Source organism: Gigantopelta aegis, chromosome 3 (genome assembly GCF_016097555.1).
Source record: "Gigantopelta aegis isolate Gae_Host chromosome 3, Gae_host_genome, whole genome shotgun sequence".
Taxonomy (NCBI): domain Eukaryota; kingdom Metazoa; phylum Mollusca; class Gastropoda; order Neomphalida; family Peltospiridae; genus Gigantopelta; species Gigantopelta aegis.
Window position 1 is genome coordinate 54,826,447 of NC_054701.1, and position 16,214 is coordinate 54,842,660.

The 16,214-nt window shown below is 34.6% G+C and overlaps 2 protein-coding genes across 4 annotated transcripts in view; both read right to left on the minus strand.

The window, feature by feature from the left end:
* The window catches only part of LOC121368252 (plasma membrane calcium-transporting ATPase 2-like), a 126,518-nt gene extending 124,643 nt beyond the window's left edge, over positions 1-1,875 (minus strand). For all 3 annotated transcript variants that reach the window (XM_041492904.1, XM_041492905.1, XM_041492903.1), the window contains exon 1: positions 1,636-1,875. The gene's annotated coding sequence lies outside the window, so the exon portion shown is untranslated. The remainder of the gene's footprint in view (positions 1-1,635) is intronic.
* A 10,305-nt stretch (positions 1,876-12,180) lies between these two features.
* On the minus strand, positions 12,181-16,115 carry LOC121368730. The gene is made up of 3 exons (XM_041493479.1): positions 16,101-16,115; positions 15,537-15,685; positions 12,181-14,773 (listed from the first exon to the last, which is right to left on the minus strand). Exons 1-3 carry the CDS (start codon positions 16,113-16,115, stop codon positions 12,181-12,183), a joined length of 2,757 nt encoding a protein of 918 aa, XP_041349413.1.
* Positions 16,116-16,214: the final 99 nt, after the last annotated feature.

Here is a 16,214-nt window from a genome sequence, read left to right on the forward strand (position 1 = left end):
CCAAAGTGTTCAATCTACCATGCCTTTCTCAATATCTAGGGAAAACACTACATATCGCCAATTGTCAAAAACCGTACAAAATCGAAAACCGTATTATTTTACTTCTGGGTATTTTGTAATATCTGTGCATGTTCGATCGTTGACACGACAACAACGTCTTGTCAAGGAAGTACACTTAAAACAAATTTCCGTAAAAATGCAAAAAAACTGTAAGAATAAGTTTTATGCACAATGAAATGTATTATTACAGTTAATATGTAACCTTTAATCTTATGGAATGCAATGCCAATGCATGCCTAAACAGTAACAGTAAAAAGTAAAGTTTGTTTTATTTAACGACGCCGCTAGAGCACATTGATTTTTTTTTTTTATCTTATCATCGGCTATTGGACGTCAAACATATGGTCATTCAGATGCACGACGGAATCCACACAAACACATCTGCTAGCACCGCCGATTGAGTAATGACTTTGCTTCCGGATAGCCGCTTTCAGGTCACGTGATTGTCACATGACTTTTCGTGGGGGGGGGGGAGCCGATTTTGTGTTGTTGCCATTACGTTGATAACGTCATAGTACGGTTTTCGATAATAATTTTAAAATGACATTTTCTTACCACCTGGTGTAATTCTTGATAGAACAGAAATAACATGTGATTATATACTTACCTTTGGCAAAAGTACCTTATTTTCCCCACCTCTATTTTAAAGAAATATTTCTTGGAATTAGTTTAAGGTTAGGGTTAGGGTTAGCGATAGTTATATACAATATATTTTAAAACAATTTGTTCTGTAAAACCAACATGAAGTTTATATTTCGTAATCCAGTATCGCTATGTTTTGCCTTTGAAAAATTAGACATTTTGACTATTCTGTATAAAATTTCTTCCACACGGGTGCTTTTGATGGTGCTTTTGGAAGAAATATAGCACAGAAGACAGAATGAGGCATCATGGGACTAAATCTTCGTTTTATTCCGTACACGTTCGGTTCATTCCGTCATCCCTATGAGATTTATAAGTATTAAAATGCAGTTTCACTTTTTGATCCACTGCATGGTCGAGTGGATACAGAGGTCGGCTACAGTCCCGATGGTCTGGAGTTCGAATCCAGGCCTAGCACTACATCGTTTGTAGTGTTTAATGCAATACCCAGTTCATATGGTTAATTCAATACCCCAATAGTGGGGAAAATACGGTACTCTTTCCCTTACCTTTTTACACATTTTATTTCTAAATTGAACAAGGTAAACATTAATGTTGTTAAATTGATAGCCTGACATGATTGAGCATGTGCACCAGCCATTTCCTCTTAGTCGTACGGTTTTCGATTAAACGAGGATATATATATAATATAATAATATGACTAACCATTCAAATATGCATGTATATCTGATTTTAACCATTTCATATCATAGTTGCATATTAAAACAAGTGTTTCAGCTCTTGTACACAAGTAACAAACCAGGAAATGCATGATTAAACACAGTTGAGTACTGCCACCGGTAACCACAACTGCTGGGAAAATGGAATGAATCATGATAAACTGATGATTTCAAGAAAATACAAATACTGAGAAATAGCACTTAGTTACAAAAAAATGCTAAACAACAACAACAAAGATTATATACAACTAACCTAGTCGTCTCAAACAGGAACAGACTGCTAGACCTAGTCTATTCAGGCCCAAATGTTGAAATGAATTGTCCCGACACTGCCAGCCATGATGGAGTCACGGACCCGGTATCGCACAAAATGCATTAGCTTAATGCTGTGCAACTGTACATACTTCCATGCGATTTCCTTATAGTTATATGTGAGATGCACGCATATAACAGATATGGAACAGTTTTTAATCCGTGTCTCTAAAATTATCCAGCGAAATTCTTACCTTAAAGGTCACCACAGCCAGAACTCCTCTCCTGAATAAGTAGTCACGTGATGAAGGGGACTTCACTAGGATTGGTTTCCTTGTTAGGTCTATTATTTATTCATAGCAGTATGTAGGTGGCAGCGAAGTAACTCAAATACAATGTAAAACCACATTATCCCCCCCCCCCCCCCCCCCCCCCCCCCCCCACCCCCCCCCCCCCCCCCCCCCCCCCCCCCCCCCCCCCCAACAGCCTACAGATTATTAAAAATGTATTAATGTAACTAAATTATTAGTTTTTAATCAGAATTAAAGTATATTACTAAAAGCAAGATATTTGAGAACACACAAAATACTCAAACATCTAATATTATTGTTAAAACAAAAAGTTTGGAAACGTCTTACTCGTTCTTTTTTTCATTTTTTTTTCAAGAGATGCTCTATTTTCGATTTGTTTTTATATTACACATACTTTCCACTTGTTTATTTTGATCATTTTTATTTACGCATTTTACGCATTGTTACAAAATTAGTAGCCTACTGACGACTTTTGACAACATTTTCAAATTTAAAAAATAAGTTTCTATAAATTTTTAAGTTTTTTCTTTCTCCTAGAACATTTTTATGCATTGTACACCGACACACACATGCACGCGCACGCGCGGCCACATACACACTAACACACCACATGCATGCACGCACGTTCATTTCATTTATACTTAGTTTTGTGCTTATATCGAATTAAGATTCAAGCACGCTGTCCTGGACAGACATCTCAGCTATCTGTCCATGACAGAGTGTTAGTTGGTTAGTTGTTAATGGTTAATAAGAAATAAGTTGTTGTAGTGGGTGGGAGCCGGTACGGGAGTGCAAACCTACCAGCCTTATGTCCGATGGCTTAACCATTACACCACCGAGGCCGATACAAACGTACGGCTCACGAACAATTGGATTTTTGTCATTCATGTGTCTTAGAACACAGTGTGTGTTATTTATTCATTTATTTACTTATTTATTTATCAGTATCAGTACAGACCTACGATAACACTAACAATGCGCCGAATGATTACATAGTTATGCATGTGCCACCTTGAAGACTTCGCAGAGCTTGTCAGTTTATCACAACGAGGCTGAGAGCTGTAAACAAACAGCTGTCACCTATATAGTGTGTTCAGGGGACCGAGCACTTACAAACGCTTGTGATCTAGTTAGTAGATCGACTTGTTCTCCTGAACACATTGCTGTTTCTGTCCTGGACTCAGCGAATCATAGTTATTTCGTACCATCCAATTCGTACCATTGTGAAAAGTAATTTCGTACCATAGTCATATTACTATTTATTAGTTGTCACTTGTCACTTAGCAATGTCCAGGTAATTGATGTGTGCATTGAATTTATTTTAGGCAAATAGGCCTATAGATGTTAAAAGATAGAGAAAAAAAAGGGGGTGGGTGGGTAGGGGGTGGAACGCAGTCAACATTCGATGGACGTACTGGGTCCCAATCAGTGCCCCACTACATCAAAGGCCCTATTATGCCTTGTCCTGTCTGAACAAAAGTGCTTATAAAAGATCCCTGCTGCTAAGAAAAAATGTAATGGATTTACTCTGAAGAATATGTGTCAAAATTACCATTTGACATTCAGTAGCCTATAATTAATTAATCAACGTGCTATAGTGGTGTTGTTAAACAAAACAAAAACTTTATTTTATATTTTAACATTTAATTAGACGGCATGCTGTGTGATATTGAAAAGTTTTGTTTTGTTTAACGACACCACTGGAGCACATTGATTAATTAATCATCAGCTATTGGATGTCAAACATTTGGTAATTCTGACTCATAGTCATAAGAGGAAACCTGCTACATTTTTTCTAATGCAGCAAGGGATCTTTTATATGCACTTTCCCACAGACAGGAAAGCACATACCACGGCCTTTGTCCAGTTGTGGTGCACTGGTTGGAACGAGAAAAAACCCAATCAGCTGAATGGATCCACCTAGGTGGTTCGATCCTGTGACGTAAGCACCTCAAGCGAGCACTCAACCAACTGAGCTAAATCCCGCCCCATGTGATATTGATGTCAATTCAGCAGAACTGTATCCAGGCAGTCAGTCTCCAGAGGAATGTATGAATGAATGTTTAACGACACCCCAGCATGAAAATTACATTGGCTATTGGGTGTTAAACTGACCCCAGAAGAATGCACATTCTTAATTTGATCTACGATGATATATTTATTTTATTTTATATTAACATTTCATGTCAATGCAATGTTTTTTTCACGATTTATGTTTAGACAAAAAGTGAAGAAAATTAAACTTTAATTAAAGGTAGGAGAGTAATTTATAGTAGTTATTAACAACTGGTTTCGGACTTTATTGGACAATCCAATCAAATGAAATCTGGATGGAATAAAACATATTTTCACTGCAGAAATAGCCAGATTGAATGTAATAATTGATTGCTTTATATATGGGAAATCATACAGAAGAAAAGAAAACTTATCAGAAATTATCATCCAGGGCTAGTTCTGGCCAAGCAAAACATTTCATCAAATTATTTATTAAGTTCAAAAATTGCAAAAACCTGCATTAATTTTTCAACAAAATATCAATCATCAAATGAAATTCTTTTTGCCAAATTAAAATAAAATAAAATTTGCTAATTCTTTTTAAACTTGTAAGTGTCAAATCTAGCAAGTGGACCAAGGAAGCTTCCCACAAAATGTTATTGGATTTGCCATTTTGGTCGAGTAGTTTTTGGGGAAAAGTTGAAAATGTGAAAAGTTTATGCAAGACACAATGACCAACAAAAACGGATCACAATAGATCACTTGTGCCTTCAGCTGAGGTGACCTACAAATAGCAGAGGGAATTTGTTATTGTTTGGGATTCACAATGTTTTGTGTCTATGACACATTTAAAAAGAACTGTAAATTTATGACTAGACTCAAAACTGGCATAGTAGCATTATCGAATTAGGAAAGTGTTCCACATACATACTCTTTAAAGAGAAAATAGAATTTGAAAGTTATTTTAACATCTTAAATAAGAAAAATTATATTTTCTCTGATTTCGTCTATCTAATAATTTCTTACCAATTGAGAAAGGTACCGGTAGATGGTCAATTATACAGAGAGAACAAAGAACATGTACGTTATGTAATATACATGATATAGAAGATGAGTTTCATTATCTATTTATATGTAATAAACTCAAAGATGTACAAATGAGACTGCTAAACAAATATTATTTTGTGAGACCTAATGTGATCAAAATGAAAGAATTCTTCAACTGCAAACGTGTCAGTACTCATAAAAAAAACGTGTGAATTTATTAATATTATAAATAGTAACCTTTCCTCGTGAAAACCTATTTCATTTTGCTTGATTTTCTGTTATTGATTTTAAAAATTTGTATCTATTTATGTTCATATTTATACTATAGAGATATGACTCTTGCAATCTTGACGTATGTGTATATATAATTATTTATTTGTTATATGTTTATAATCCTCTGATGCTACCGGTTAGTAGCCTTGAGCAAAATAAATATCTGTTCTGTTCTGTTCAAAATAATGACCAAAACTAGGGTCATCACATGACAGCATTTTAAAACTGTTATTTGCTTGTAAATGTGATGTGCAATTGTAAGAAAAATAAAACACACTAGTCACACATAGTTTCATATACATGTATTTTCATATATCAGAAAAAAATTGTACACTGTAGTTGAAAAAAACAAGAAAATATATCTAAATAATTTAACCGTCAAACAAAATCGGAAATTACTTACTGGAATGACAAAATTAAGATATGTTCAGTTATATATTAAATATCACTTTATACATTTTTCTGGATAGAACTTGATAAATATTCTACAATAATTTGTATATATTATAGGTGTTACTAATTAATATTTTAAACATTGTAGATTCAGTTTACAAGAACTCCAAAAGAAGAATAACTGATATTTAATAATGGTAGTAACATCTGTAATATATTTTGGAATAAGTACTTTCAACTTCCATAACTGTTAAACTCAATAAAGAATTGCATTAATGTGGTCTGTTAAGAACTGATAATGAAGCCAACACGTTACTAACTGTCTTCAATAGTTCAATTGTTGACTGTTGCTAAATAACCAAGTTACAGGGGTGGCACAGTGTAAAAAATAATGTTGCCATTATCCTTTTAAATTCAACTGTTAAGGATATTTTCTCTGATACAACAAATATAACACACACATACAAAAAATGTGGTACACCATGGCCGTACCATCTGCCCTGCACCCAAGTTAATATGATAGGTTATATTATAATTAAAATGCAAGTATTGGTAGTTTGTCAAATACCATACAAAATATACTGGTAGTCAGACTTGTCAACCATTTCAGATTTTGCAGCAATTTCCTGGTTTTTGATCAAAACACAGTTTCTCATGTTCGGAAGCACATATTTCTCCCAGGATATCACAATTTTTCTAAGCATAAATTATTTTCATATTTGCTGTGGCTGTGTATCGATATCAGAAAAGCTCTGCTGACAAATGTCATAGCTGAAATCTATCTATTGGTTTTAGAACTGCACCAGAGAATTTCTGTACCAAGTTTCAGAAAGATCCAATCAAAACTCTTTGTTGTTAAACATCAATTTTAATATATACAGGCGAAAAAAAACAAATGCAAATTCAATTTTAGTAATATAACCTTTTGATCCGAATACCAAATTTAGTCACATTTGACACATAGCTACCTCGTTGTCGTGTCTAAAGAATCTTTGGTTAAAATTGGGTCAACAGTGAGCATGTGCAAAGCTGCTTGCTTTTTACCAATTTGTCAAGAAAGTATGCATCCAGGTCACTGCCATGTGCTATGGACTTGAACACCATACCAAATCAAAGTTTTGAACAGTACACATCCAAGTGCATAACATTTCATTTTAACATGATTGAAAAGCAAAATGCCGTGAATATTACAAGTTGATAGGGGTAGGGTTATTGCTCTAATTATGCAGGGGCACTTGCAATGTCACGTTGCCCAGCAATTTGGGGTACATGAGTCAACGATGTCTCAGAGCCATAGGAAGATTAGCTGACCATGCCAGGAGCGGACATCCATGTGTTACACGTCAAGATAGAAGCATGTCTCACACACCTCCATAACCGATTTCAGATGCCTACGGTAGGAAGGAAATGTTTTATTTAATGACGTAACCCACACATTTTATTTACTGTTATATGGCATCGGACATATGGTTAACCATGTGAGGTCGCACACTGCAAGTTTGTCTTAACTTCCTCAACCAGAACAACATCCCAGTGCTCAATTGCCCATCCTACAGTCTAGATTTGAACTCCATCGAGCATTTGTGGGACGAGCTGGACAGAAGGGTGAGGAAGCACATCAACATCCTAAACATCACTGAACTCACGCAGGCCCTTCTTGATGAATGGAATAACATCCCACAAAGGACCATAAACAATTTGATTGGGTCAATGGTAGGGAGAGTTAGAGTAGCGACTGCAACCTGGGGTGGGCACACACGCTATTGATTTGGAACAGAAAATGGTGTAGAGTACCCACATTTCAACGTTATCTGTGATAATACATGTACAACAAAACTTGTCAAAATTTATTCAGTAATGTAGACATAACCTAAAAATCCAAACAATGAAATAATCATCAATAAAATATTTGTTTTTTCCCATCAGTACATTTTTAATTAAAAAAAAAAAATTAGGACATTTTAGATTATGTTTCTATTAGTTTGTAAAGACTGCCCCACAGAATCCCTGTACTAAGTCTCACAGTGATCAAATTAAAACTCTTGGAAGAGGGAGCTTTCAAGGGAGTGTTAACAGACATACATTGAAAAATCAGTATCACAAAAGACAAATGTCATAGCGGAGCTAAATATTTGTCGGTGTATAATTTAATTAATAAATTGTTTAAAATGAAAATAATAATTTAGTTTTCCATGATGCCAAAACATCCACAATTCTATTAAAGCAAACTATGATTGAAAATGTTTGAACTCATGGAAAAGAAGAAAGTGTCTTGCAAGCTACAAGTATGTAATATTTGGATTAACAGTTTTCAGAATTTTTTTACATTGAAACTACTAAACAGCAACCAAATTGTACAATAAAAGTAAAACATTGAACAGACAAATGTAAAATTTACATATTTTTATGTCAATGTTTGTCTTTATTTCATAAACTGAATCTTGTGGAGTTTTTTGCCAAATCTCCTTGGGTTTTTGGTCCTTCTTCTATGCCAGTGTTCAAGGTTGACAGGTCTGCAAATACAGTTCTAAGAATGGTTGAATAACACACATTGCTTACTTTCTACTTCAAAAAATATGCAGTAGGCAAGGGAGTAACAGTGATAAAAAAAACCTTTCTCTGTGTAGTTTACCTTTTAATTGTCATGGAATGTTGTCATATCTTGACATGTTGCTAAAGTAGTTAAGTTCATAGTGTATAGAGTATACAATTATTTCCTGTTGAGAAAAAGATAGAAGATCCATTGTATATTTAATACCAAAATTATTCATGAAATATAATTATTCTTGAAACATAATCTGGTACACAGAAATATGTTTAATTATTTACTTTAATTCTGGTGCATATATTTCATCAAGGAGCTTTCCTGGTTTGAGTTTTCCTGTCTGTGTGAAAGTGCATATAGAAGATCCATTGCTGCATTATAAAACATGTAGCAGGTTTCCTTTCCTCTGCTGACTACGTGTCAGAATTACCAGATGTCTGACATCCAATAGCCGATGATTTATTAATATATGTGCTTTAGTGGTGTCGTTAAACAAAACACATTTTATATTAACATCAGGGTTTTTTCTTTTTTACAAACCATTAAGACCTTTGTAAACTATAATTTGTAGAATATTTGTCAGTATACTAAATTTAACTTTACTATCTCATTTTGTATAGTTTTACTTTTATTTAAAAAATATTTGTGAACAAACTTCGGTGTCTTTCTATTTGACATTTTTAATTAAATTTTTGTTTTATTTCACAATAACATCACATCTCAAACATCTGTGACCAGTAAATATCCCTATAAATAGAAAATAAGCAGACCTATTTACTATTTTGCAAATAACATTGATATATTTTAAATAAAACTAATAAAAAATTGGAGTATTGTAGAAAATGATAATAATGTCTTGCTATTTCATAGTACCTGTCAACAAATATTTACATATCTCTCAAGAGTGATACTCTAAATGAATAAAATGCAAATGTTGCATATATTTTTAACCTATAACAATATTCCTAATGCATAGTATAACATCACAAAACCTAATACAATTCACCTCACTAACCCACTACAGTTAAGACAATACCACTGGATTAATTACATTTCCATTACATTCATTACCACATAATTTCATCCCATTGGTCCAAACGCAGCAACAGGAGTTTGTTCATTTCTCTATGCAGGTATAAATTACGTCATCAGGGAACGTCCTATCTGATGACGTCATTTTATATGTGCAAGTTGTCTTTATTGAGCATTGTTGTTTATGGACCAAAAATAAATCAAAATAAAGTATGAACTTTTAGTGTTATTAAAAAATATTATTAGCAAGTATTCAAATATAACTATAAGTATTGTCTGTTATTTCTTTTACGTTCATCTAGGTACAAAAAAAAATCTAAAAAATCTACAAACTTGTGTGAGAACAGCTTCACCGATTCACAGAGTTTGCGGTTGATTTTTGTTTGTTAATACCCCTATGAGCGTAAATGAAATAACAGACAATCTTTAAATAAATTGTCATATATTTTAATAACTAACTAGGTAGAAATGAACAAACAGTAAGAAACTAAACTATTGAATATTGGACCATAAACCCATATTCAAGTGATTTTTGGAACCCAATTTCAGAAATCAACTTGATACATTGTTTTATAAAATGGTAAACTACAATCAAAGTCATGATTTCTTGCATGTTATTGTAGGGTGCATTAGTCTGACACTCGATTCCCATCGGTGGACCCATGGGCTGGACTGGTATATCAAAGGCTGTGGTATGTGCTATCCTGTCTGTGGAATGGTGCATATAAAATATCTGTTTGCTACTTATGACAAAATGTAGTGGGTTTCCCCTCAAGACTGTCAAAATTATCAAATGTTTGACATTCAATAGTCGATGATTAATAAATCAATGTGCTCTAGTGATATTGTTAGACAAAACATACTTTAAGTTTTACTCTAACACCAGCCTGTCATGTAACAGTTTGTAATATATTTCTGAATATTTCCCACATAGTTAACCTCACTTTTATTTCTTTTTGTGCTTATATCCACTTGATGTTCAAGCTTGATGTCAGTTCAGGACAGGGGTTAGTTGTTAGTGATTAGTTGCTCAATGACAACTGGTCAGGTCAGGTCATAGGGTTTTACATGCACATTCAGAACAAGCTGTGGGCTCCTCCTGTCCATGACAAGAAAAGGGTTGGGGTGGGTGGAAGAGGGGACCACTGGAAAGTGCAAGGGAGCACCAGCAGCCTGACCAGAATCGGTAGCAGGCAGGGGTAATTTTGGTGCTATTAAATTTTGAATGACGACTGACCATTAATCCCCAATATAGATGGACAGACCAGGTAACTGAGGTGTGTGTCCATGACAGCATGCTTAGATACAAGAAAAACTTTAACCAAATTTTAATCACACATTAACCAAACATTAACCCAGTGTAACCACACTTAAACTATTGTCCGAACCAAATTGTTAACAACTACAAAAAATTACTCTCCTACCTTTAACTGCCGTTAGATTTCCTCCAAAGTTTGTCCAGACACAAATCGCTAAAAAACCCACTACAAATATACAGATTCCACACATGAGACTGCAACGATGTCGCCGATATCGTCTTTGCCGAGATTGCATAGGGAAAAATACATGCAGTTTTCTGCCGTCTGCCATGTTGCTTGTTTATGGAATACTTTTCAAGAGGGTGAAAGCCTCCAAAGTATGTGACACAATTAATATGAAATCAATTATCTCCAGTGGTATTATTAAATTTTTAAAATAATAATAAAAAATAATAATAAATAATATGATGTCATCACATTGCTTTTATATCATAACATGTTATGACATTGTTAGATTAAGTCCTATCCTTTAACCCCTCTTCAAGAATATTCCATAAAAAGTCAAAATGGCAGCTGGCACAAAATTACATGCTTTTTGCCTATGCACTCTCAGCGATGTCGATATAGGTGACATAGTTATCATCTGGTGTGTGGAATCTGTGTCATTGTAATGTTTTTTTCAAGATTTCTGTCTGGACAAACTTTGGAGGAAATCTAACGGCAATTAAAGGTAGGAGAGTAATTTTTCGTAGTTGTTAACAATTTGGTTTGGACAATAAATGAAATGTTGCAAAAAAACCAATGGAAATCATACATAATGCTTAGCCAGACAATGTCGACAGCAGTCTGATTACCAGATGGAAATCATAATTTTAATGACTTTGTTATGCACTGCATGTGAGACAAAAACTAATTCTAATTCTTTAAATAACAAATGGTACAAAAACATTATTTATAACAATGAAATCTCATGCTTGGTATGTTTTTCAAAACAGAATTCTGGCACCAATTTGAGGTAGCACATCACTCAAGACTAAAAGAATCCTTAATGTAGAAATACTTGAAGTCAGTTCTGTCACATGTCCCTTCATAAGCGAACCGTACATATGAATATACATGTATTTCTGAATCTATCAATGTTTCTAATAGACAACAGTAATGAAAGCCACTGATTAGGTTTGCTGCATCACATGTCGACCAATTCCTTCTTTAATGCCAGTAATAACTTACACATTGGAGAAGGCCTAGTAAGTTGTGTAACTTGTGCCTAATCCATTTGTTCTTTATAAAGGCAATAAAATATGTTTCAATCAATCAATAACTTACACATAAGACATACAATATATCTGTCCTGTTAGGTATATTAACAGTAGCAGGTTATAAGGTGTAAGTCGTGGAACTAAGTGGATGACAATATTTTTGTGTAAAACCAGCAGGATGAGTGTGATCACATTTATAACGAGGCAAATACCCATATTTTGCTGTACAGATTCTTTTTACGTCAACTTTATATACATACATTTAATATGAAACATGGTATGTATAATAGCAACATATTTTGAATTTGATTTGCAACTATACAGTAACAAATTAGCTTCTGCTATGACTTAATTTCTTCTCTATGTATATGAAATGGAGCCATCTTATAGCCAGTGGTTAATGTTGTGCTGGGGTAGGTCACATGTATATAATTAACACAGCTCATTGACAATATCCAAGATTCTGCCAACTTCTGGATTCAAATCCTTCCAGTGTTTTCCTAGCAGATGTACAAGTTTTTGTTTCTCTGAAAGGCTCTGAATATACAACATCACTTTGTACTCCGGTCGTGGTTGTCTGCCTTTGGCTTCTTGTTTGCCACTGAAATGGTCAAGTGATGTATCCACTACTATTTCTTCCAACTCATCACTGAAGACAAGGCAAAGCAAGTGATCATTGTGAAATGGTAAAACCAAACGTTTCAGATTTTCTATTTTCCTAGTATCTACTATTTGATGTCTAGGATTCTCTGGTAGGCCTCGAACAAAGTCTGGCAAAGGGTAAGTCACAATATCTTCCTCAGCCAGGCAGATATGTGTATTTGTTAAAATCACACTTCTTGGTTTAATGTTCTCTGATGACATTTCTGAGAAGTCCAGAGAAACTCTATGGCATAAGATGAACATCCACAGTGTTTGTTTGACTGCTGTGTGTGCCTGAATCTGGTCTTTAACCAAATACAGAATGTCTTCCACAGCATCCTCACCTGGGTAACAAAACCGTACTTGACTTGGATGTGTGTATTCTAATCCTTCAACAGTGGACTTGGTTCTCTTGGTGAATGCACGATAGAAATCTGTTTCTAGATCTCTCTTATCTCTATCAACCATTGGAGAGGATGCTATCAGTGACAGCATATTTGTCAGCTGTTCCAAAAATTCTCCAGTGACCCCGCTATCTCTGAACACTAAAGTGAAGACTGAAGGTGCATCTTGTCCAGTTAAACGAACACACTGGTCAAACAATCCAACATTGACTTGCTGCAAGTCTGTATATTTCAAAATGCAATAAGGCTTTATTAAACCTCTTGCTTTGTGTTGATGCCTGCCAACAGCTTCATGCTGGTCACACTCTTTAGACTTCCATCCAACAGCTGAATCTGACTGATGCCTACTGTGAGTCATCCAAGATGGACGATCGCTTGCTCGGCCGTGCACAGATGAACTTGAGACCAAATACACAGCTAAGGTACTGAGCATTACAAGAGTTGTAATTTCTTCATTATGGTTGTTATATGGAACAACACCTGTCCAAACTACATGTCTTAGCTCCTCAATCAAACCTTCCGATGTTTCAATTTTTCCTTTGATTGAAATGTTATTGTGGAAAAAGTTTGCAAGGTCATATCCATCCATTAAAGCAAATGGTTTAAGCTTAGTGGGTAATGTTTGAACTTGAGGTCTTGTTCTTACACCATTTTTTAGGTGACATTCAAGCTGTGAATTTAAGTATAATGGACACAACTTGTTCTCCAACAATTCAGTTTGAATACCCACACCAGCGAGGAGGGTAGCATCCTCAGCCTTAAGTTCACCTCTCACTTCATAGACAGGATCATGACTCGGAACATCTTTCGGACATGTCACATCAATTTTGGTATTAACATTTGGAACATTTGATGGATGTGTAATGAAGTTAGATGTTCTGTGTGCCTGTGAGACATAATATTTGCTGAAGTCAAAACTTGCAGGTAATGAGCATGCTGCAGTGGAGGGAGACGACTTGCTACGATTAGTCTCACAAACACTCTCATTACCTCCTTCTGGCTCCTGGCGAAATGTCGGCGACATTCGGTTTGCATGTTCTGCTCTCAAGTTTGTTAATCTATCCAGAAATAAGTCTCTCGATGTTGTTGATGGGAAATTAACGCCAAATGTTTGGGGTCCTGACGTTTCATGAACAATCATAGACAATCCATACTCAATAAACTTGACTGCATAATGGTCAGCAGTTTCAGAGTTACTGGAAAAGTTCTTACTCTGTTCAGTTTGGGACATGTTGATGTCACTGATTTTTGCAATTACTGGATGCGACTGAAGTATATTCAATTCCAGTGATTCATCACTTGGAGATTCATATGTTGGCAGTGGCCAGTGAATGAATCGTTTATGGAACAGGTATATTCGTGTTTCTGAAAGCAGTAGCAGACACTTTTCACCTGTAGATTTCACTGTCACAACAGCTGAGAATACAATTCTGTCTGATGGAATCCCAAACTTCTCCTCATAGACAAAAATTTGATCTACAAATTCTGAATGGCAAGTCAAATCAAGGATATCTGAAACATTCATTTCACTGGCTTCCTTAAAACTTTCCACAAAGTTCTTCATATCATGTGAATCAAGACCTGTAAGGTTAAATGTGCCTGTTTTGAAGACAAAAGATTCTTCAAATCTGATGTATGCGAAGCAACAACCTATGACAACCTGCTGAATGTTTCTTAAAGGTAAGATATAGAAAGGTTCAAAATCTGTAACACCTGGGAAGTCAGATTCCAAATTTGTAATTCTCTGAAGAAACAAATTGCTTTTTGTCAGTACAGCACAGCAGGGGAAAGCAGCATCTAGCTGAGAATACTGAATTGCAGTACACCACAGAACATCGACAACTGGTTCACTTGGAAGGTTGCTGTTCAATGATTCTCTCTTCACATTTCCAACCCCAGTAAACTCTCTCTGTATCCAGTGGAGAAAATCTTCATTTGCTTTTGTTGGTAGGTCTGCAGGACTGAGAAACAATATACATCTGGAAATACAAAGTAATAAGACAAAATAAACACTGCATTTCCTTCTTTATAATTTGTATCATAAAAATAATTCTCATTCAAAGTATTTGTATGTAGCACACAAAACAAAAGAAATAATTACAGCATTTTGCCACAGAAAACATATCCAAGTTAACAAATGATCAAGCTGAACACTTTTCGAGGAATAGAATCGTGCAAAGTTGAATAAGTAGTGATTTCCCTAGAAATATGGCAAGGCATGGTAGACCAAACATAATACACAAAAATTAATTGAAATAAAATTGATGTAATTTATGTGCTTGCTTTAATAAATGAATGGCAAAAGATATAAAAGGCATATTTTATTAATTAATAATACCTTTTTGGGTGTTTTATAAAGGCAATTTTAGAATTAATTAGTGAAAAAGGCTTGTTTAATCTCAGGGTAGCATGGTGCTGATTAAGGCAAGATGGCGCTAGACTATTGACGCATGGTGCTGCACCATGCTAAAACAAGCTAGGGAAAACAATAATAAGCATTTACTGAATTTCCTTTACTCTCTGTCATGCAATAACAATAACATATTTAAAATACAAATTTACAAACTCTATTATGAGTACTGGTATAGGTATGGTCATATTAAACAGGTTCAAGCACTTTCTCAGAAACACACCACTACACTTCAATCTAAGGTACTGCACAATTTCTGCTTTCTTAAAATACAGATAGAAAAATAGGTTTACAGTAAGAATGCTTATGAACTGATAATGCTTCATTTGTACCTTTCATGCTTGTCTTCCTGGAGTTTATCTTGAATAACAGAGAAAACTAAGGCAGACGGAGCAACTGAGTTTGATGAAGCCAATGCATTATCTACTTTATGTTGAGCGAGCTTACTACTGCACTTCTCTAGAGATGAATCTGCACTGGACTGCAAATCAATCAAAATATTTTAAAATTATAAAAATAAAAAATAAATAATAATAATTTTGTATTTTTCTAGCAGGAATTGAGATGAACATTCATAGATACAACTATAATCCAAGTTTTATTGGTCTATGACTTACAGTTGGTGAGAAATGAAGCTAAACTTAACACTGGAGCTCAACATAAAAATTGACACCATCAGTTAGAAAAGTAATATTTATATGTCGCCTTTTGACATCATGAAGATGAGTTGGAGTAGGTATGACAATCCTAATCAAAACTAAAGCTAGTGTACAAACTGAAGTATGAACAAGTGTTTTGATCACTTCCCATTCTGTAGACTGGTTTTTGCATTTTCATAGGTTTATTTTTTGTGTACTTGTATGAAACTGTTTATGACATGAATCTTGTAAAGTAACTTTATTTTCTATCATTATTAAAAAAGCCTTGTTTAAAAATTAAAATAAATTGTGTAAATCAGTCATGTAAATAAATTTACCATGTTGGAAATCCATAAGAAAAATACCCCAACA